The sequence below is a fragment of the Girardinichthys multiradiatus genome, chromosome 6, assembly GCF_021462225.1.
Source record: "Girardinichthys multiradiatus isolate DD_20200921_A chromosome 6, DD_fGirMul_XY1, whole genome shotgun sequence".
Lineage (NCBI taxonomy): Eukaryota > Metazoa > Chordata > Actinopteri > Cyprinodontiformes > Goodeidae > Girardinichthys > Girardinichthys multiradiatus.
Window position 1 is genome coordinate 36,562,424 of NC_061799.1, and position 24,021 is coordinate 36,586,444.

General features: G+C 38.7%; 1 protein-coding gene and 1 long non-coding RNA gene across 2 annotated transcripts in view; one reads left to right on the forward strand and one right to left on the reverse strand.

Annotated features, from left to right (window-relative positions):
• The window catches only part of st6galnac5a (ST6 (alpha-N-acetyl-neuraminyl-2,3-beta-galactosyl-1,3)-N-acetylgalactosaminide alpha-2,6-sialyltransferase 5a), an 87,956-nt gene that overhangs the window by 30,477 nt on the left and 33,458 nt on the right, over positions 1-24,021 (reverse strand). Inside the window, exon 3 of the mRNA XM_047369511.1 lies at positions 9,443-9,855. Within this exon, the coding sequence (XP_047225467.1) occupies positions 9,443-9,855 (413 nt within the window). The remainder of the gene's footprint in view (positions 1-9,442; positions 9,856-24,021) is intronic.
• Positions 1-24,021, forward strand: part of LOC124870687 — a 59,233-nt gene that overhangs the window by 2,012 nt on the left and 33,200 nt on the right. The window lies entirely within an intron of this gene.

The window sequence follows — 24,021 nt, forward strand, 5'->3', positions numbered from 1 at the left end:
ATTAAAGAACGTCTTTGAGGGATTTTAAAAGCGCTAATAAAGGTCTGATGTTCTAATAATCATTTGCCAACCTTTTACCTCGATGAGGTTTCCAGAATTTTTCCAAAATCATATAAAGATAGTAAAGGTTCTACCTGAATTGAAATACTGATAAACATAAGAAAGCTCATAGACCTGTCTTTAATTTTGTCGAAATTATTTTACAAACAGACTAATTACATTTTATGTGTCTGTCCATTTTGTCTGTCTGTTTTTGTGAAATTATTGTTTTATGTTATGTAAAAATTAGGGTATTTGTGCATGATATTAATTACAGTGTCTTGCGAAAGTATTCGGCCCCCTTGAACTTTTAAACATCTTGCCACATTTCAGGCTTCAAACATAAAGATATAAAATTCAAATTTTTTGTGAAGAATCAACAAGTGGGAGGAGTATCAGACCCCTGCAAATCTACCAAGACCCGGCCGTCCCTCTAAACTTTCATCTCGAACAAGGAGAAGACTGATCAGAGATGCAGCCAAGAGGCCCATGATCACTCTGGATGAACTGCAGAGATCTACAGCTGAGGTGGGAGAGTCTGTCCATTGGACAACAATCAGTCGTACACTGCACAAATCTGGTATTTATGGAAGAGTGGCAAGAAGAAAGCCATTTCTCAAAGATATCCATAAAAAGTCTCATTTAAAGTTTGCCACAAGCCACCTGGGAGACACACCAAACATGTGGAAGAAGGTGCTCTGGTCAGATGAAACCAAAATCGAACTGTTTGGCCACAATGCAAAACAATATGTTTGGCGTAAAAGCAACACAGCTCATCACCCTGAACACACCAACCCCACTGTCAAACACGGTGGTGGCAGCATCATGGTTTGGGCCTGCTTTTCTTCAGGAGGGACAGGGAAGATGGTCAAAATGTACTTGGTTCATTTGTGCCTTATTTTACACTTGTCTGTAATTATCAGCTTTCTAACTCTAACATTAACGAAGAATTTAATTTTGATCCCTGAATCGTAATGTCTTATTTCTCTTAACTGTCCAGGCAAAAAACAATTTACATTTCAAATTAAATAAGAAATCAAACTGACATACACCATGTTCTTTGGTGTTTTTTTGTAGTCAACTGAAATTTCTTTTCTTCAATTTATTCTAATGGTTACCATGTGTTTGGTGGGAGATGTAGGCTTTTTCAAGGTGTGATTAGGTGTAATTAGTGTAAAATGCAATTCCTCTTGAACAACGTGAACCCAAAGGTCTCCTATGAAAATGTAAATTCAAAGATTTTCTTTGGTTTGGTCATTTTCCACAAGCATGCATGTTAATAATGCCTGGTTCATGCCCAACCAGTTTGACCTGAGCATCTGAAATGATTAGGGTTGGGTTAAGGGTTGATTACTCATCTGAGCTTCTTCATTTTTCTTTCCCTTTTTCAAATTGTACTTGACTTGCAGCAAGCTGTCCGTCTGATAACAGCTTCTGCTGCTGCACTGCACTACTCTCCACGGGGTCAAAAATAGCACCATTAGTAAGTGTTTTTTGTGTATGCAGAGCCTTTTCAGTCCCTTAACATCTTTGCCTTTATTCTGCTCATTATTAGCAGCATTAGTTTCTATTTCTGTGTTTCTTTTCATTTCATTCTGTTGATTCCCATGAAAGTTATTGAAATTCTATATCTGGAGGATCTGGTGAGTTCACCATGAAGACACAGACAGATCCTCCACCCACATAAAGACCCTTGCTGATGCTGATTGCAGCCCAGAAACCTTGGTCCCCCCCTATGAAAATATCACAATCTTCACCTCCATGTCTCGCTCCTTTAATGCTAACAGGTGCTTTTGTTAGCACACCTTCAGTTCCTGTCTCTCAGCGAATGTTTGCCCACCATCAATATGAGCAGAAGCCTTATCAGTCAAAAAAGCCTAAAACATGTGGGTTTGTGTGGCCTTTAAAGGTTACCCTCCATCTGATTGAAGTCAGAGTGAGTTTCCTTGAGAAAATGTCCAATTATTCTTATTTAGCACAGAGCTTTTTAACCTGTGAGCAGTTTCAGGTGTTTTTAAGTGTAAGCTTTTAACAACACTGCTTTGGATACTAAATACATTCACTCCAAAGAGGAAGATGGGGATCCATTTCTGCCTGTTGTGGCCAATTGTTTTTCACCTTTCCTCATAAATCACAACATCTTTATTTTTATGGATTAAGATTTGCTTCAAAAATCATACAGCTTGACCCGTGAATCCCTGCACATTTTCCTCCAGCGGACCACAATACATTAATGCTGTTGGTAAGAAACCGTTACGAGCACATAAATCACTAGCTGGGGAAGAAAACACATATTTTAAAAGCTAATTTGCCTTTAATTACCAGTTGAGTCTCATTCTGTCTTCGCAATTTATTACAAAGGCAGCAGAGAGACACCTGCTTTCCAGCGTTGCTTTGTTATTAAAATCGGTGAATGTGGCATCATCCCACATTATTGTAATTACCCTTACTGAAATAGCATAACCAATAATTACAATTACAAGCTTGCAAGGTTACTGATTGCACTGCTGATTATTCAGAATATCTACTGGTGATGCTGCTTTTAGTGAGAAAATTGTTCATTTTGTAAAGCTAGTTAAATGTGTCTTTTTCAATATGAACGTGCATCAGATTTTTGCATACAAATAGATTCCTTTAAATGTAGTGCCCCGTGGCATTAATATTCCACAGAGCAGATATGACTATAACTAAACCTCATCGACGTTAAAGCCTTAAAATACAAAGAGGAAAACCAGTAAATAACAGTAACAGAAGCTGCCTTCTCATTGTAAGCTGCTCCCATAATTATAGGCACAGATTCTAAAGGATGGATTTCTGAATCAGTCTCTAAATCCTGCGCTTGGCATGTTCCTCCCCTGGCGTCTGTCTTAAGCCCAATTCAGATCCAATCTCCAATGATACTCCAGACAAAAGCTCTGATAAAGACGGGAAGAGACTAACACACCGTGTGTGTACGGTTGGGGATTCATTAAGCATTAAATGGCCACCAGACAAAGAACTCAGCTTGGACTTAAATCAGAGACCTTCCAACTGCTCCCAACTCCAGTACATACAGTGCATTTTTCTTATTATTGCTGAGCAGTTTTTTTTTTTTTACTTTCCTCTGGTATTTTAACAATCTGATTATGAGCTTAGAATCTTTAAGTTTGGAAGGCCTCCTGGCCATCACCTTAATCTTTAGTTTCCCCCAGGGATTCTTTATCAGATTTATGACTCTGGCTAGTCCACTCCAAAATGCCAATATTACATCCAATCAGAAGAAACATGTTGGTAAAATTCAAAGATGACTTTAAACCTAAATTTGCCATGAATAAATTTGGTCTTAACTGTACCCTAAATATTTAGATTTGCAAGACCTCTGAGAACGGCAAACTAAAAATGTTGCTCTTCTGTTATCGTAACAAAGGGGGGCCAAACACAGACCACCCCAACACATGCACACAGGAAGGGCTTGGCCTGTATGTAACAAACAGCTCTTCCAACATTACACTGCACTTCATAGAAATGATCATTTTCAACATCAAGGCAACATGTATGGGGACCGGTTCTGGAATGTTTAAAGATGCTATTTTAACGTTGAAGTTCTTGTAGTATGTTTCCCTTGGTTGGATTGTAAAAAACAGCCAGTCATTGAGTCATGCTTTTATTTTGAAAGTGTGACTTCCTCTTAGTACTTAGTACAAACTGAAGTATTCTCTCAGAGAGAACAGGACACAGTAAACTATCCCGACTAACAGCGCTATCTACCACAAAATCAACATTGCTCCTGACTTCTTTAGCAACAATATGACAGAAGTTAAGTTAACTGGTTCTGCTATCTTTTTTCAGAACCAGGCAGAGACTCAGCAGCTACTTCCTAGAGGCTGGACCTCAGCCAATAGAAGAGAGGCTGAGGCGGTGATGCTGTTCCAAAGACCACCCCTCTGTCTCAGTCCCGCCCAGTTTGTATTTATATTTCCAGCTGCATGTTGAGGAGGAAAACACAATACAGAGACAGAGTAAAGTAAAAAAAAGAAAGATGGAAATAGATGTGCTCAGGGAAATCCGTTGGGTAAAAAAAATACAACAGGGTAATATTAGAGGGGAAACTATACCAGTGCCTAAGAAATAGAAGGACAGTAAAATTATTTGAAAAATAATAAATTTTTGAGGAAAAAAAACACATTTTCAACTATAGTGGCAATAAATATCAAAGAAATAAAAAAAGATTGGAAAAATAAAACGGCAAGAAATTCACTTGTATTAAATAAACAAAATTTGTGGTTTAAATAAAAATAGTGGATTAACATAGAAATATATATATATGTATACATAATTATAAATTTTAAATTCAAAAATTATTGAATATATCTCTTCTTTTTATAACTCTATTGCATTTAATGGCACACAAATTTATATTTCTAGCTACTTTTTGGCCCAGTTATTATTTTATTGAGAAATTTATTTATTTCTGTATATATTTTTAATTACGGCAGTATTGATCCTCCATAGTATATTGAGCTCCGGTCTAAACGTCCTGAGCAGATGTCCACCTATGAGGTTCCTACATAATCTAGACAGATATAATTCTGGTGTGGTAATTGATTAACTTCGTCCTCTTTGGTCTTTTGCCATTTATTAGCAACAGAAACATTTTGTGCCTCTTTTTAAGGACCAGTCATACCAGTCATGGGCATGTAGGTTCTAGGTCTGCACCTTTTACAATGATATATTGCAAGCTTTAATTTCTCCAGGTTCACCAATACTTTAAACACGGGTCATCCTCCATTTATGTTAATGGTTATCCGTCCACTTGCTAATTAGTGTCACAAATTAGTACTTTCAGCTGTTAACTTCTCTTCCAATATAGACTGCATCTAAATGTGTTGCAGAAAAATAAAATGACACTATCACTGTCAGGGTATGCAGTCAGATGTCCAGGGGATGGGGAAACAGAGTATTTTTGATCATAATCAACACTGTAATCCCTGAAGCTTTTAGTTAGACAAATATGTGTTTGGAAAAGGATTAGTGCACCACAGCAGCATGCACAGCAGGCACAGATGAGCTGACGTAAATGATGGCATTGGAGGTTTTAAATGTCCAGAGTTTAATATTTAGGAGGATCTATGGGCAGAGAAGCACACTGATATTCTCAGCTGAGATTTCATTAGTGAGGAATTGTGGGACAATTTTAGGCTTAGCACTTTAAAACCAAAGATACCTCTGCTAATGGCTTGCAGTCATCTTACTGTAGAAACCCAGAAAGAACAATCTAGAACCCTCTTTTGTGATTTTAATGAAGCAAATATTTATGAAAGTGGATTGGATGCAATCTTGCCCAGATCTTATGACTTTCCAAGTGATTGTAGGTGATTTGTTGGGTAATAAGTGCACTAAAGTGAGGCTGAAAATGCTGTAATATGATTATAAAATCTGAAACCAGGTTGCTGAGTTCCAACAGCTCCAAACTTGAAAAAATCAAAGCAGAGAATATAAAAGCTTCTTGTAAACTGTTAGACTGTCACTTTTACATTAGATAGTAATTTACATGGACGTCAGTTAGGCATGTATCCATCCGTCCGTCGGTCATTTACACCAGATGTGCTGCAGTGTCATGAGTCGGTGACCCTGCATGTTGCCAGTCCATCACAGGGCAATGCAGAGACAAACAGAACAAACAACAATACACACACACACACACACACACACACACATGCCTTGGCACAATTAAGGACACCAATTAACCTAACTGTCACGTTTTTGGACTGTGCAAGGACCTGGAGTACCCAAGTAGAACCCATGCATACATGGGGAGAACATCCAAACTCCATGCAGAAAGAGACCAGGCCGGGATTCGAACCCATGACCTTCTTGCGGCAAGGCAACAGTACCAACTTCACCACTCAAATAAAAGAAATCAACCACAGGTGATCAATGATCCATTCCAGTATTTTAATTGCTTGTTGTGTCATCTGGGCAAGGCCTAAAAACACCAAACACAGCTATTCCACATACTTTTACAAGTGACTTTTACTTGTTATAAAAAACAAAAGCATACATACACTGCCTGGCTAAAAAAACAGTTGCCACGTGGATTTAACTAAGCAAACAGGTACGAGCCTCCACATTGGATAATTACTGCTTGGACGATTATGTTTCAGCTGGCAACACATTATTTAACCCCAGCTGATGCAATGAGTTGCTTCTAATTTCTTAAACAAGCATGTCGAAAGACAAGTCCCCTGGTCGTGGAAAAGATGCCAGTGTGTTTCAGAAGGGTCAAATCATTAGCATGCATCAAGCAGAGAAAACATCTAAGGAGATTGCTGAAACTGCCAAAATTGGGTGAAGAACTGTCCAATGCATTATTAAAAACTGGAAGGATAGTGGGGACCCATCGTCTTCAAGGAAGAAATATGGCCGGAAAAAATTCCTGAACGATTGTGATTGGCGATGACTTAAACGTTTAGTGAAATCAAATCGAACAAAAACAACAGTAGAACTCAATGTTTAATAGTGAAGGTAAGAGCATTTCCACACGCACAATGCGAAGGGAACTCAAGGGATTGGGTCTGAATATCTGTGAAGCCTTAAGAAAACCACTAACCGGCTAACCGGAATAAAAGGCTTCACTTTGTTAGGGAGCATAAAGATTGAATGGAAGAAGGTCATATGGTCTGATGAGTCCAGATTTACTGTTCAGCAACATGTGTTCAAAGAATGAGGTCAAATGAATGAATGAGGTCAGCTGACTACATGAATATACTGAATGACCAGTTTATTCCATCAATGGATTTTTTCTTCCCTGATGGTACGAGCATATTCCAAGATGACAATGGCAGCATTCATTGGGCTTGAATTGTGAAAGAGTAGGTCAGAGAGCACGAGACATCGTTCTCACACATAGATTGGCCACAACAGAGTCCAGACCTTAACCCCATTGAGAATTTTTGGAATGTGCAGGAGAAGGCTTTGTGCAACGGTCAGACTCTACCATCATCATTGCAAGATCTTGGTGAAAAATGAATGCAACACTGAGTGGAAATAAATCCTGTGACATAGCAGAAGCTTATCAAAACAAACCTGGTTTTCTCATCTAACTATGAACACACTCCTAAACCTTGTGGAAGATGTTAACAGAATAGTTAAAGTTGCTATTGCTGACCACGGTGGGTTCATCAGCAAATTGGACCTTATAGATTAAGAACAGGATGTCATCAAAGTTCATGTACATGTAATAGTAGACAGACAAATACTTTTGGCAATAAAATTTATATACCGTAAATTCCGGATTACAAGCCGTTACTTTTTTCAAACACTTTGAACACTCCGGCCTATATAACGGTGCGACTAATGCATGTTTTTTTCTACTGTTACCAGGCAAAAACATTTTGCCTGGTAACAGTAGATTAATCAAATTGATGAGTAGTTCAAAGAGGTCCAATGAACTTGTGCGATAAATCAAGAGCACATTCACAATTCAATTACCTGTATTGTAAATCAGACATTTATATTCACCTTCATCAACATGGAAAATCACAAACGGCTTTCGAAAGGCTGGACTGTGAGAGCAACAACGAAGAGGCTGAAGTGAGTGACGAGATCCTGAGGCTGTTCAATTCGGGCACTGAAGAACAGGACTTTGATGGTTTCAGTGCGCAGGAAGAAGATGAAGAAGGCGATCAATGACTTTTGACCTGGTAGGCTGCAGTGGATATCAGTTAGGAGATATTGGAATGTTGTTCGTGCGCTGTTCAGTAAAAAAGCATTAGCAACAAAATTTGTGTGTTACTGATAACGTACGTATATTTAAAGGTAACCGTGTTAGCCACTGTTCGAAAAAAAGCATTTGCAATATGCATTTGTTTATATTACCATAAGGATTAAGTTAAAAGTAAAACATTCCTCACATGTAATATCTTTCTGTGTAAATCATATTACAATGTGGGACACAGGTGCGCTCTGTAGTCCGGAATTTATGGTATTTATAACAACTTTGTATGAACTGTAGATGGGTGCATTATTGATTAAAAATACATGCCCTGTGAGCATATTCACTCTTTACACAGAAGAAGCAGATCTAGAGAACATCCTGTGCAAGCACACAGAGTCACTTAAATATCCTACATGGAGCAACAAGGCAGATGGGAAGGTCTAGAGACCCTGCATGTGCATCTCTGCACATAGATTTGCTACATACTTTGGAAGGAAGTAAAGTCCCTATTTTTCCTATGTTTTCACGATGCAACTTCTCAAGGAAACCACTACTGTCACATTTAGTCGCACTTAGGAAAAGCTAGCTATATTTAAATGTCCCAAGGTTTTAATAAATGTTGGTTTCTAAACTGCTAAAATTTCCCATCCTACCGTTTCTATGGCTTAAAATACTTTTAATGAGATTCCAGAGACATCCCCATAGTTAATGGAGGTTTCTCCGGCTGTGTGGAGTAACGGAGCACCGCCCTTCAACAAACTGTTGCTGCACATTGCAGGTCAGCTGACTGAAAGAAGATAGGCACTCTTTCCCTTTGCTTACAATAAGAACAAGCTCAGCTGTTTGGACATATTTCTGGTCGTGAAAACCACAGATAGTTGTGATGTGGAAACTAACTGAATGGCACCAAACACTCCTATTAAGGTTTTAAAACAACAGTTGGCAAGCTCCAAGCAGTAGGTCTGAGAGGCAGGTGACTGCCTGAGAAACTGGCTGAACTAATATACCAGTTGATATCAGCCTGTTGTATGCCCAGCATTACTCTATGAAAAGTAGGACAACAATAATTTTCTGCATGCATGCTTTAAAATATAAATAAATGTTAAAGGTAAAAATATCATATTCGTACTATTTAATATGGTATAGCAATAGGAATAGGGTGATCATGGCTAGAGAGACCAAGAGCACCTTCAGGAAAGTGTATCCAAGGATGAACCAGACTTGTGGAGGTCCATAGTGATTCTTCTGATACCTTGGCTGACTACTTTAGATTTTTTTCTACGACATCAGACGAGGGAGTGTGTCTGACTTCATACCTTAAAATACATATACAGGTGTGCCTCTATTTAAATCAAACACTGTGAAGAAGCTTAAAAAGCCATGACATCATCATCTGGACTTTCCAAATAGCTTAGAGGCAAAGTAATCTTACAGTATGTAAACGTCTGAGTTTTAAGAAAGTAATAACAAATAATTTCTCTCTTAGTATTCTGATGTTTAGCAAATTGAAATAATTTTGGTGATTCTCACTGACCTAAATCAGGAAACATTATTCTGATTAAGTGTCAGACATTGAGAGAAAAATGTTATGTGTTGTGCATTATAAGGCATATTTCAAGCCTTTCAGTATAGTAGATCACTATAAAACTAACTTCTCTCATCATTCAAGTTCACTCTAAATCATCCTGATTGCTGCTACAGACTCACCTGTCTTTGCCAGTCTCTTTCTTGAACAATTCATCGAACTGCAGCATTTTCTGCCAGGAGATGATGTAGACTTTGAGCTTGGGCAGCACCTGGTTCATCAGCCGCAGGTTGTTGTATACCAGGCCCTTCCCGTCGCGCCTCATGTAGTTGCTGGGGCCCCAGAAGATGAATACTGCATCCTGGCTGGCGTTGAGCAGCTCGTGGCGACTGCGCAGCACCCGCTGCATGCTGGAGTGGGCAATGACTCGCAGGGAGGTGCGGCGGCCGGCATCTCGGGCATAAGCCCCTGCTGTGGGGGCATCGTTCATGCGAATGACGCACTCGGCTCGGTCGATCTCCTTTCCCCGGCCTCCTCCGATAAGGTGACCCGAGCTGGTCACCAGAGAGCAGGTGTGGCAGTGCATCCTGAGAGGCTGATTAGTAAAAAAAAAAACAGAGAAAAATATTAAATCCTTTAAGACAAACTATAAATAAAAGACAAATGGCTCTTATCTTGGCTTTTCTTCATGTTTAAATTCAAATTTACAAATTTTTACTGGTTTTTGTGTAAGTTTAACATCTTGCGAGTTTTCATTGAGCTGGAGTTTAAACACAAATATGCAAAACAGTGAGAAAAAAAACCACACTTGGAGAACTTTGGCAAAATGCCTTCCTGCGCGTTTGAAGCAGAAAATGCTTTGTTGACAAACAGATAGCGACACAGCCTCCAGGGTATATGTTGCTTGTCATATTGCTTTGCGAGTGTTGGAAGCCCCGGGGTCTTACAAAGGATTCACCTTAAATCAAGCTCCTTTTCACGCACAGGGGAGGAATGTGTGTGTTTGCCCCAAAACCTCTCATCCCGGTGCTGATTTAAATATGAAGAGAGCAGTTTTCAACACAGAAGACATCCATCGCAGGAAACTCATACTGTTGAATGTAAAATATTACATGTATGATGTCACAGTTTGAATAAAAACACTAGAACACACATTTTGTGGAAAACCTACATGCAAATAAAATAAATACATTTAGCATATTTGTGCCTGAGCTTTAACTGTACAGTTTATTTTTTATTTTTCATGTCTGGCCTCAAGTATATAAGACAATTAATATATATACTAATGCTCATTATTCCTATATTATATTAATGCATGACAACATTTCCAAAGTTTAGACACGGGCTGCACCATATAAAAACATGTATTCATTATATTATTGTTCCAATTCTTCAATGAAAATATGGATTGCAATGAATCCACATTTTCCTCTCTGTTCTCTGTCTTTTCCATCATTTCCATGTGCTTTAGCTTCTTGATCACTAAATCTGTATCAGTTATTGGGGAAAAGGGCAGTGAAGGTCCTTCCAGCTGGCTAAATTTGTATTTAGCATACAGTGCTAAATACATGGCAATTAAAACTTCATAATTAAAGAAATGCACCCAAGCAGTCCTGCTGTGGGATCACAGTATTGCACACATTATTATTATATTGAACACATCTCTTGCCACATACAGCATGTTGTTATAAGAACAATAGGTCTTGCCATGTCTAGGAAGGATGTGTGTTGATGTTTAGTGTGTCTTTATTGGAATGAAGGTTTCGAAATGTAAAATCCGCTACTGTATTATGACCAGGTGCGTTACTTTTTGTTTGTTTGCTTTTCCATACTTAATGATTACCTGACCATCTGGGGTCTGTTATTGCACTAACACTGTCTGTGATTACCCCCAAGAGGTCAACTAACACAGAGAGGTTAGTAAATTTTCATTAGTGCAGACAGAACATCTGCATCTTTAAGTTTGAGATTAAATAACATTATTATTTGGTAATTGCTGCCACATTTCAGTAGCTCATTTATTAATTCTGTAGCAGTGGTTCATATGTGCAATATATACATCCACCGATTGCTTTATTAGGTACCCTTAGCTAGTACTGGGTTGGACCCCTTTAACCCTCAGAACTGCCTGAATTCTTCATGGTATAGATAAAGATATTATGTATCCATATTTATTTATATATTTAAAACCAACTGCAACGTTGACCAAAGTGCTTTATAGAAAGTACAAAAATGACAGCAAAATACAAAAGAACAAAATAAACAAGGAAGTAGCCGCACTCCTATATCTCCCATGCTGTATTCAAGGCAATTAAGCACATATTTGTTTTTAGATGAGACTTAAAAACATTGACAGTTGGAGCCTCTCTGACGTGTAAGGACAGCTTATTCCACAGTTTAGGAGACCTAAACACTCGATCACCTTAGTGAACTAACCTTGAACTAACCTGGACCTTGGTGTAGCTAAATGCAAGCCATCATTAGATCTAAGGGATCTGGAGGGCGCATAAGGTAGCTGGAGGTCAGACATATATCCAGGAGCCAACTTTAAAATCAATCTTAAAATGAACAGGAAGTCGGTGAAGAGAAGCAAGTACCATGAAAATATGTTCATGCCTTTTAGTTTGCATCAGAAGGTGAGCTGCCTGACATTTTCTGTTGGCTGCATGTCCAAAACGGGAATTGGACGTTCCAACACATACCAAAGGTGTGATGCTGGACTGAGAACCTGTAAATGTGGAGGCCATTGGAGCACAGTGAACTCATCATGTTCAAGATACCAGTCTGAAAGGGTTAGTCATCAGTAACTGGATGCATGTTCATGATAAATGGAGGGTCATGGTCAGCAACTTTACTCAGGTAGCCTGTGTAATGGAAAAAATAGTTTCTTGCTAAAATCTTATGACTAGATTGTACTTTGCTTTCCCTAATCTTATGATTGTGACTGATGGTTATGTCTTTATTATATTTATGAACTTTTTGTAGAATAGGTTTCTCGGTTGCTCTGTAGCTGCAGAGAAGCAAGACAAACAATGTCTGTTCTCACAATAACTCACCACAAAGCTAATGATCCTGTAATGTTTTCACACCCCTCTGTCCTTGCAGATTAACTCTGTGAGTTAGAGCAACAGACCAAACACTCTGACTCTGATGGAAACTTTGTTCTCATCTTAGAAGATTGATTTCTAACTCAAATAGTGCTTGGATAATATTTTTTCCACTACACAAGACAGCATGGCTTCATGCTTTTATGTTGTTTACACCAAATTCTGAGCCAACTGTCTGAATATTGCAGCTGAATCCAAAAGTCATCAGATCCAGCAACCTTACTGTTAAATCTTGGTGAGCCTGTGAGCATTTTGGAATTAATTCTCTGTTCTTAGCTGACACAAGTGGCACCTAGAAGGGTGTCCTGCTGCTTGTTCACATACCTTAGTCGTAACGAGTGGTTATTGAAGCTACTGCTGCCTTTACATCTATCAAACCAGTCTATTCATTCTCCTCTGACATCAACATCTCAACTGCTGCTGGATATTTTGTCATTTTCTTAACATTTTCTGTAGACCTGAGAGCTGCTTGTGCGTTAAAATCCCAGTAGATCAGCAGCTAGTGAAATACTTGGACTTCCATAGTAATTCAAACCACCTTTCTTCCTCATTCTGATGCTTAACTGGGACTTTAGAAAGTCGTCTTTACCATGTCTAGATGTCAAATGCAATGAGCTGCTGCCAATTGATTGGCTGGATTGCTATTTGTGTTAACAACAAATTGAACAGGTGTGCCTATAATAAAATTGCTGGTGAGTGAATATGTGGCGTTTCTGAGTTGCAACCATGCAATACACTTTTACAAATGGGCAACGTGTAACATATCAATCCAATTGTGTACCACCACCTATTGTGCCTTTCTAGATGGACCATCAAATGAAATTATATAAAAACCAGAAACTTGTATTTATATAATTTCATTTGATGGACCACCAAATGAAATTATATAACTACAAGTTTCTGGTTTGCATGTGGACCAAATTAGATCCAAACAGCCCTGTCTCTGGAAGTGTTTAAGAATTACATGTTTTCATTAGCCAATGTATCCAAGAATACCCACATGTACATACACTCGAGTGCTTAAGTGGTTTCTTCTTCTCTTTGGATGTCAGACCAAGTATTTTAGGTAAATGTCGCCTGTATTGTCTTTGCATGGTCTTTCACAGAGTCTAGGCTTCATGCAGAGTGAGTTTTAGTCTTTGAGGTTTCGGCGAACTGATTGTTGCGCAGTGTCCTTCACACCATCTGATGTGTCACAGAAAGTTTCCTCTGATTGCCAATCTGTTCCTCAGATTGTGAATGCCACTCGCTGCCTGTTGAGTCATTTTTCGAGGACGGCAACTGCGCTTCTGATTAATGGATCTATGGTTCCGTACCTCCTGATTACTGATGCAACTGTATCTCCGCTGATTTTTAGTTGGTCTGTGATCTTCCTGTCGCCATCTGAACTTTTAGATTCAGATTTACACAGGTTTGCTCCCTTCCATATAAATTACCTTTGAATGTTATAGTTATTTATATGTTATAGTTTTAATATAGAGTTTTTATATTTATTGCTGATGTTGCTTTAGCTTTTTAACATTTCAGTAACAAGAGTTTTACAGTCTGATTTAATGTGGCATCTTGCTTGTTGTGCTCTTTTTACATCCACTTTTATGAACCTTCCAGCATCCGATTCCCCCTCGCATGTTTTTACATGAAATTTTCATAAAATGTGTGGTCTCATTTTCTCCTCTGCATGCACATAAATCATTATCACAGCCCTATTTATGTATGTTGAGCTGCTCTACACTGTGTTGGTATGTTTGAGGGTGCTACAGGTTTTGCTTTGCATGTGTGCACATGTCTGGAGGTGGGTTGTTTTCTGCTCCTGTGCAGACCTTTACACTGAAAAGCAATGATATGCAAACCAGAGCCCTTTAATGTGGCCTGTAATATCACCCCAGAAAAAACTCGGCAGCTATTAACATTCCTACAGCTCTGACAAATTTCCATTTTCTTGGCATTAACAAAAACAAATTTTTGTAACGGCAGCAGATGTATGGTTGGGGGAGGTGTCACTATCATTATCATCTCCTGACTTAGACGTAGTGGAAGATTAGCAGACTTGTGTTGTTAATAAGACCTCAACGTGCTGCAGGAAAAGAAGGCAGAAGTAGAGAAAAGGTAAGGAGACCACAGAAGGACCACAAAGAAGTGATGAAAGGAAGGAAATGAAAAGGCTAGAGGAGAAAGAGGTATACGGAAGAAGTGAAAGCCACCCTGGTTCAGTGGTGTTTGATGAAATGTAGAGCTAATGAGGTCCTGGTGGTCTCCATCATCACCGCCAGCAGCAGCCATCCCTCCTCCCTCGTGCCCTTCCCTCCCTCACCTACCTGCTTCTTGACAGTCAATCAGGGTGCAGCGCTGTGACACCACTGCAGCAGGTCAGAAATCCCATTTCTACTCCAGAGCCTTTAAGTGGCTCTGCACACTTCATTCCTGGTTCCTTTGTTTCACAGGGAATTAAGGCAGCCTTACTGGCTCTTCCTACTGTAGACTCCTCAGAGAGCTTGATCAGGCTGTTACCAAGAAATAGGCTGTGGTTTTAGGACAAGGCTTTTATTATCAGCCACATCCACAGCGCTTTGCAAACGTTGTCATACCCCTAAATCTACATATGAAGTGGAGAGACACACTATTTGTTTTCAAAATTTGGTAGCAATAAAATTGCATTGTGCACATATATTCGCTCTGATACCCCTAAATAAAATCCAGTGTAGCTTCCCATCTCTCTGACTGAGCTTGAGTTGTCGGAAAAATAGGAAATATTTTTTGGCTTTGTCCAAACATACCCCAAATGTCTTGTAGCTATAACTGCAGTGAAAGCTGGTTGTACAAACTACTATCCCTTGAGAGCTAAAGATAAATTCACATTTTTCAGATTTTTATTTGTTAAAGAAAAATTTTAAACCATTTTTTGTTGGTTTGTCACATACAATCCAGATTCAATACATTGAGGTTTTTGATGGCTAAATGTTAAGAAAAATGTTCAAGGGGTATGAACATTTTTACAAAGTACTGTAAGTGACCGGGCCGATACAGGAAACATGTTCCCTCTGACTCTTTTTAACCGAACATACGCCTCAAATTTATTCTCAAAATCCCCAGATGAAAACAGTGATCTCTTTAATAATTCATACAATAAAAGGTTTATAATTCAAGACACATTTATCATTTATGTATTCAATATAACTGCCTTTGTTCCTTCTTACTGAGCAAAATACCGTTGTTCATAATTAAAAGATTTGCTGCATTAAAAGTTTAAGTTTTCTCCCCCTGAACAGTGTCTGTTTTTTCCCTGATCAAAACCCTGATTAACAATGCAACCCCAGCCTAGATAATGGATTCAGATTACAGTTGGCTTCTTTTGTCGTATTGGAGGTTAAAACACACACGGGATAGAAGAAATCCAGGAAACCATAAAGTAGTGGAGCTGCTCTACTTAAAAACCTCTGCAGGCTTCTCCCTGCAAGAATAAACTTCTATGAGATATCTGCAACACTTTGCGCATTAGTTTAATTCTTATCATTATGAATCTTTCCTCTGCTTTTCAGAGATATATTTCATTTTTTTGCAACACTGTATTTATTTGAGCAATATTCTCACTTTAAGATCATATCTAACGTTAAAATATACAATAAAAGCATAAAATGCAGAACATTTAAAGATTACATCGGCATCTCCCAGCATGTGTATCAGGGCCTCTTGTTATGTGTCTCGGAGTTTTATCAGTAAGTAAACAGTTTCGCTCTTTGAACATCTAACAGGACTTTACTATCAAAACTCTTTCAAGGTAGAAGAAAAAAATAAAACAGTTTAAATTTTTTGAAGATTTATAAGGCTGAACAAATTTCATCTCCTTTTCAAACTTCCCAGGAAGATTATAGACACACACACACACACACACATACACAAAATTAAAGCATTTTTAATACTCTTTATATTATATATTTGGGCAATCTTGACCAGTTTTTCAGTAAGTCTGAATATGCGTTCCGATGCTTGTTTGTCAGATTAAAAATAACAACCATTAAGCAGGTATTAAACATACATTTTTTTAACCTATATTTCTACATTAAACAATGCTTTTTTATTGGTCAAATTTAATATTCTAATCTTAAATGTCTTGTTCTTGTGTAATTAATCTATATAATGGGTTTCACTTACTGAATTGAGTTAATATATTGCCATTAAGTTAACATATAATAATTTGAATTACTGAATAGGACTGTATGTTAGATGTGCTCTTGTGGCCTGAATGTTTCGCTACACTTCTCATATGTAATCTATATCTTTAAATGTTTTTTAGATGAGTTTACAGCATTGAGAAACAACTAACAACACAGACTTTTCTTTTATTGTTCCAATAAGTTATATACTAAAACAAAATGGTTATTTGCAGAATTTGGATCTGAATTTTTTAATGATGATCTATGACCATCAGTTAATTCAGCATTTACAGGTCCTTCTCAAAATATTAGCATATTGTGATAAAGTTCATTATTTTCCATAATGTAATGATGAAAATTTAACATTCATATATTTTAGATTCATTGCACACTAACTGAAATATTTCAGGTCTTTTATTGTCTTAATACGGATGATTTTGGCATACAGCTCATGAAAACCCAAAATTCCTATCTCACATAATTAGCATATTTCATCCGACCAATAAAAGAAAAGTGTTTTTAATACAAAAAACGTCAACCTTCAAATAATCATGTACAGTTATGCACTCAATACTTGGTCGGGAATCCTTTGGCAGAAATGACTGCTTCAATGCGGCGTGGCATGGAAGCAATCAGCCTGTGGCACTGCTGAGGTCTTATGGAGGCCCAGGATGCTTCGATAGCGGCCTTTAGCTCATCCAGAGTGTTGGGTCTTGAGTCTCTCAATGTTCTCTTCACAATATCCCACAGATTCTCTATGGGGTTCAGGTCAGGAGAGTTGGCAGGCCAATTGAGCACTGTGATACCATGGTCAGTAAACCATTTACCAGTGGTTTTGGCACTGTGAGCAGGTGCCAGGTCGTGCTGAAAAATGAAATCTTCATCTCCATAAAGCTTTTCAGCAGATGGAAGCATGAAGTGCTCCAAAATCTCCTGATAGCTAGCTGCATTTACCCTGCCCTTGATAAAACACAGTGGACCAACACCAGCAGCTGACACGGCACCCCAGACCATCACTGACTGTGGGTACTTGACACTGGACTTCTGGCATTTTGGCATTTCCTTCTCCCCAGTCTTCCTCCAGACTCTGGCATCTTGATTTCCAAATGACATGCAGAATTTGCTTTCATCCAAAAAAAGTACTTTGGACCACTGAGCAACAGTCCAGCGCTGCTTCTCTGTAGCCCAGGTCAGGCGCTTCTGCCGCTGTTTCTGGTTCAAAAGTGGCTTGACCTGGGGAATGCGGCACCTGTAGCCCATTTCCTGCACACGCCTGTGCACGGTGGCTCTGGATGTTTCTACTCCAGACTCAGTCCACTGCTTCCGCAGGTCCCCCAAGGTCTGGAATTGGCCCTTCTCCACAATCTTCCTCAGGGTCCGGTCACCTCTTCTCATTGTGCAGCGTTTTCTGCCACACTTTTTCCTTCCCACAGACTTCCCACTGAGGTGCCTTGATACAGCACTCTGGGAACAGCCTATTCGTTAAGAAATTTCTTTCTGTGTCTTACCCTCTTGCTTGAGGGTGTCAATAGCGACCTTCTGGACAGCAGTCAGGTCGGCAGTCTTACCCATGATTGGGGTTTTGAGTGATGAACCAGGCTGGGAGTTTTAAAGGCCTCAGGAATCTTTTGCAGGTGTTTAGAGTTAACTCGTTGATTCAGATGATTAGGTTCATAGCTCGTTTAGAGACCCTTTTAATGATATGCTAATTTTGTGAGATAGGAATTTTGTGTTTTCATGAGCTGTATGCCAAAATCATCCGTATTAAGACAATAAAAGACATGAAATATTTCAGTTAGTGTGCAATGAATCTAAAATATATGAATGTTAAATTTTCATCATGACATTATGGAAAATAATGAACTTTATCACAATATGCTAATATTTTGAGAAGGACCTGTATGTGTTCAAAGTGAACCTTTAACTGTTTTAACTCTTGTTAAGGTTGAAGCTCTAAACAGCCAAGATTCACTTTCAAAGAGAATCAAAGTTTATTCATGTGTTGAATTCTCGAATAAGGAAGATACTAACAGTTCCCTGCAGCTTGAACCTTTTTCAGCGTTTGCTGGGTCCTAACATGTGACACCTCTGTGGTGTTTAAAGCATGGTGATAACACACCAAATACACATCATCATTTTAGTGCTGCAGGCACATTTTAACCACTGTAGAATCCTGACTAAAACTTGACCTTTAATAAAACATGAATAATTAATGCATCGCCTGCATGTATTAAATCCATATGTATGAAGGGGTTTTGTGGTGTTTTTCACAAACTTTCTATTGAACTGAAGTCTGTTGAATGTTACAGAGTTGTTGTTCTTAACAAGAAACATATCTGCTGTTTCTCAGAGCCTTAAAAAGGTTTTTACTTTATCAGGAACCCTTTGTGTATTGACAAGTAGATGGTAGACTGAGATAATGACATTCCTCCTCCTGGAGAGGCTACTTCACATTGTGCAGTGAAGGGGTTTGCTTTAATTATAAGGACATGTTGTATCTCCCTTACATATTCTATCCCTGGACCAAGCTAACAAGCATGTTCTTTTGTCATTAAAATTTAGAAAATCAAATTATCATGTTTTATTTTTCATTTGGTAAACTGCATCAAGGGCTTTGATGCTTTAACTGTTTGATCTAGCAGCAACAGCACAGTAACAGCTTTCAAATGGAAGCATTTTGGATCCTTTTCAAACCTCTGGCATGCAGAACTCATTCAAAACTAGCAGATGAATAGCCCACACAAGTCTGAATTATGTTTTTCTTTTAGAAATAAGCCAAAGAAAAAAAGGTCAATCTGATGAAAAACTGTATTTCTTTAAACCCTTTTCCAATTTAGATTGGAATTCAGTAGAAATAGTTTCAAACTGTAAAGTATTTGGGTATTTTGTGAACAACAAGAAATATCTTAAATAATATTTTTATTATTAATTATCTTACAAAATGTCTTACAAAATGTCAGAACAGAGTTAATAAATAATTCAGGGATTCTTGATAAGTTACAGCGCTTTGAGTGTCTCGTTGTTGAAAAGCGCTATATAAATTACCTTACCTTACCTTACTTTTCAGAATATTTACACACATTTAAACCCAAGACTGAAGCAGTACATTCTTGATTTTCCTAATTTGATTTGATAATTTATCACAAAATATGTAGAACTAGTGTGTTTTATAAGCTAAAAATATAAAGTAAAGACATTGTCATAGTGTCACGAAGCATCATCACTACAGTGTAAAAGTGAATTTTACAGGGACTTTTCCAGATGACGGGTAACCTTGTCCCACTTGTCCCACTTACAATTTGCCTGCCCTAGTTTCACTAAGGCTATCCATCCATCAGCTGTGGCCTATAAAGACATAAAATCCCCAAAACAAAATGCAGACCAACAACAAGAAGCCACATCTCCTATCTTATCTGCCAGCTGGAGCAAATACTTTGACAGCCACACCCCTCTCCTCTTTCGTTATTCTGTTGGCATCTGAACCTGCTTTCTCTGGGCCTGTCCTTCACAGAGCTACAAGAGCCATCACTGTCTAACTTCCCACCTGACGTCCTGACCCTACAAAATCACAGCTTTCTGAGCTGGATGGATTAACCTTAAGAGAAAGAAACGGGGATAAAGGGGAAAGAAAATTCGAACCAAACCACCTAAGGAGGCAGTACCCTCAAAAGCAGAGGGAGAGAGAGCAGGTGGGTGTTTAGGGATCAACTAAAAGATCCTAAAAAACCTTCTCTTAATCTGTACTAATGATTTTGATTAATTGTTCATAAGGTTTTCTGTCGGTTTGTCCAACATTTTCTTTGAACTGTAGAAATCCTTTTACCTAAAGTCATGAAGGGTCAGACAGGAGAGGCATCTTGTCATAAAACCTGTTAGAATCTGCTAACCCCCAAACACCCCCTACCTCCTTGTTGTTGATGCCAGGGCTTTTGCTTTTCATGTTTACATTGCTTTTAAACTGAAGCCCTAACTAAAAAATAACAGCTTCCAATAGGGTCTCCCAGCAACCAGCATAGCCATATATGGGTGGAATTTGGAGGTGAGGGTGCTTCTCCCCAGCAAGGTGCTGTAATCCATGAGGGGTGACTGGCATACCAAATTCTAAGTGCAAGGGGTATTATAGTCTTTAGGTTCTTTTGTTATTAGACAGACAACTTTTTTGTCTCTAAAGAGTGGACTTACCTGACATGTTTCGATGGATACTTTCTTATTCATCAGAGGTGACAGTAGATGGTACGTGACATGTCAAAATCAGGTGTTGTTTCCTGACGCAGCATCAGCCAGTCAATATAATGACAGGCTGATGCCACCATCACTGCTGGCTCGCTGCTGGAGAATGTCGTTCCAGGTGTAGGAAAGCTGGAAGGCCCCCGTGTCCCGGTTCATAGCTGTGTGGGGTCGCTTTCTAATCTCTACTGCCTCCCTGATCCAACCCTGATGTCTGTTGCTTCCCTGCAGATGATTTTGCCCCTTTCCCAATCTATAATGTGGTTTTCCCATTTCCAGTGGTCCGCTATTGCTGATTTTAAATTTCCCTGTAATGCCTCAGGGAACAACAGCTGATTTTGACACATCATGTACCATCTAGTGACACCTCTGACGAAGACGGAAGTCTCAGTCGAAACATGTCAGGTATGTTCTTAGAGACAAAAAAGTGGTGTGTCTTGTAACAGAAGAACCTAAAGACTATATTGTATACACACACAATGAACTTTATTGGAACAGTAGAGGCATTGTTGCAGGAATCTAACCTACTGAAAACAAAAAGCATGCAACAATTTTTCTGTGTCCTGTTTGGACAGCAAACTATTCATTCTGACCATGTTTCTAACATTAAAGTAAGCTGATTCAGTTACTGATTTTATGTGGCTGCTAAAATTCAGTTTCGAATCCTAGGATTTCTTGCATACTTCCACTCTGAAGAAAAACAAAAAACTGGACTTCTTTGACAAATCAGCCAGTGTCCAAAGTAAGCATTTTGGAAGACCTTCTGAAAACCTGAAAAACTATCGACCGACGCCACTTTAAAATACTATCGGAAAGTCTGGCTTTTTGGAAAGTATTGGAGATCATTTAAACCTCAGGGCTGTAGCTGAAAAGGGATGCTGTGACTAAGACTTTGGGCATTATTGAGTGACATTTAGTCTCTGTGTATAGGAGTTAGTAATTAAACAACAGGGAGGAATGAAATCCTTGGAGGAATTGTATAATCACAGATTAGCACTGTGTGATTTTACATTAAAAAAAAGGAGTGTGCAGCTCTGATTATCTTCATGGTCAGAGTCCTCTGGTGCCCAAGGGTAACACAGGCAATAATTGGTGGTTAAAACTCACATGGGTTTTTAGGGGGAATGAAATCAGCTTTAATTCCTCATCTGAGTTCCCCCCCTACGCTTGTCTCTACTCGGCTCCTTAAGGAACAGACATACTCTGACTGCAGTGAAACATTGCGCCTGACGCTCCCCCTCAGAGCAGAGAAATAGCATTCGAGTGTTATTGATTTTATGTGAGTAAATGCTGTCGAGCGAGGGCTTAGCAAGGATGCTGGGTCTTCGAGGATGTGAGATAAAGTATACGGCCTGCAAATGTGAGCATTGAGAGGCAGCAATCATCCTTCCCAGCAGGGACACTGCCTAGCTGTCTAGTATCGCCCTGAGATGCAACAGCTAAGAAAAGTGTTTTCAGCCTCCTCAGAGCTGACCTTTAGGTCCATCAATGAAGCCTTTGTTTTATACCTTCTCCTCAGGTGGTTTCTAACACTGGCAAACTCTGTAAAAAATCATTATGAAAGTTTTTGAAGGAGTAAATAAAAGAACAGTAAGATTTGACTTTCCAACCATACTAAACATCTTCTTTTCTATTTAGGATTACCAAAATCATTTCTATTTGTCAGAACTGTCAGAAAAATGGAGGAGACATTTTTTTTATTACTTTCTTCAAAGTCCGAGGTTCACAAACACTAAGATTACTACGCCTTTAAAAGGTTTATGAAAACCCAGATGATAGTTTCATGGTTTTGTTGTAAGCTTCTGATATGTCGGTTCACATTTATGTTAAATGGAGGCACACCTGTAGATGTACTTTAAGGCAACACCTCAAACACACTGCTTCCTTGTGTGACAATATGAGGAAATCAAAAGAAATCAGCCAAGATATTGGGAACAGAATTGTGGCCCTCCACAAGTCTGGTTCATCCCTGGGTACATTTTCCAGATGCCTGAAGGTGCAATGTTCATCTTCTCAAACAATTACATGCAAGTATGAACACTATGGGAATGTCCAGCCATCATATTCTTCAGCGAAGAGTTGCGTACTGTGTGCCGTAGATGAATATGTTTTGGTGGGATATATCAACCCCAGAACAAAAAGACCTCAAAAGACCTTGTGGAGCTGTCACTATCTAATGTGAAACGAGTCATGTTTTAACATTGGCTGAAAACCCACTCACAGAGGAAGAAGCCAATACTTCCAAAGCAAAATAAAAACCCAGATTAATGTTTGCAAATGTTATCAAAGAAAGAGACTTTAACTTTTGGGGACATGACTTGTGGTCTTATGGAACTGAAATCTAAAATGTTTGGCCACAATGACCATCTACCATTACATCTGGAGGATTAAGGGTGTCAAAATGAGGTGAGATCCTTCCATGTATCCATTCAGAAATTAATCTTGCAAGTAGAGAGTACCGTCCCAATGCTGAAGTACAGGGGTGGCAGCATGAAGTACAAATTGGTTGAAGGACAACAAAGTCAATGTTTTGTAGTGGCCATTACATACCACGATTTCAGTCCAATAAAAAATCTGCGGTCAGAGCTGAAAATGGGTGTGCGAGCATGGCAGCCTACAAACCTGACCCATTTACACTGGTTCTGTGGAGGAATGGGCCAAAATTCAAGCAAACTACGTGAGAAGCTTGTAGAAAGATACAAAAAATTATCTAAAAACATTTCACTCTCATCATTTTGCCATTTAGATAACAGAAAAATAAATGTTAATTATAACTGACCTAAAACAGGAAAGGTTTATTCTGAACTAATGTCAGACAGTGAGGAAAAAAGTTTGTGTCTTTTTATACAGTGCAAAATAAATATCTGGTTTCATGGAAGATACAATAATGGTATGCATATTAAAACTGCTCTCTTAACTTTCATTTGCTGTGAATAGAAACTCCAATTTATGATACAAGATGAATAAAAGGAGAATCACAGGGTTTTGCAGTAAAGTGAGAGGGAATAAATGTAAAAACATAAATTGGAGAATTATCAACAGCAGAGTTGGAGGTTGGAATGACTGCAGCGGCCAATTAGGGTAAAATCCCAACATCTGTCAGTGAACCCACAGAAGACACCAGTAAACCCAGTATTGGAGCTTAAAGTGTTGAATTTAGAGGAGACTCAGACCGGATTGTGTTGTGCAGACACACACACACTCTGACACATGCTGCAGGGCATACTCAATGGAGCAAGGCTTGTTTAGAGCTGTTTGTCTGGCATGTACCTTTGA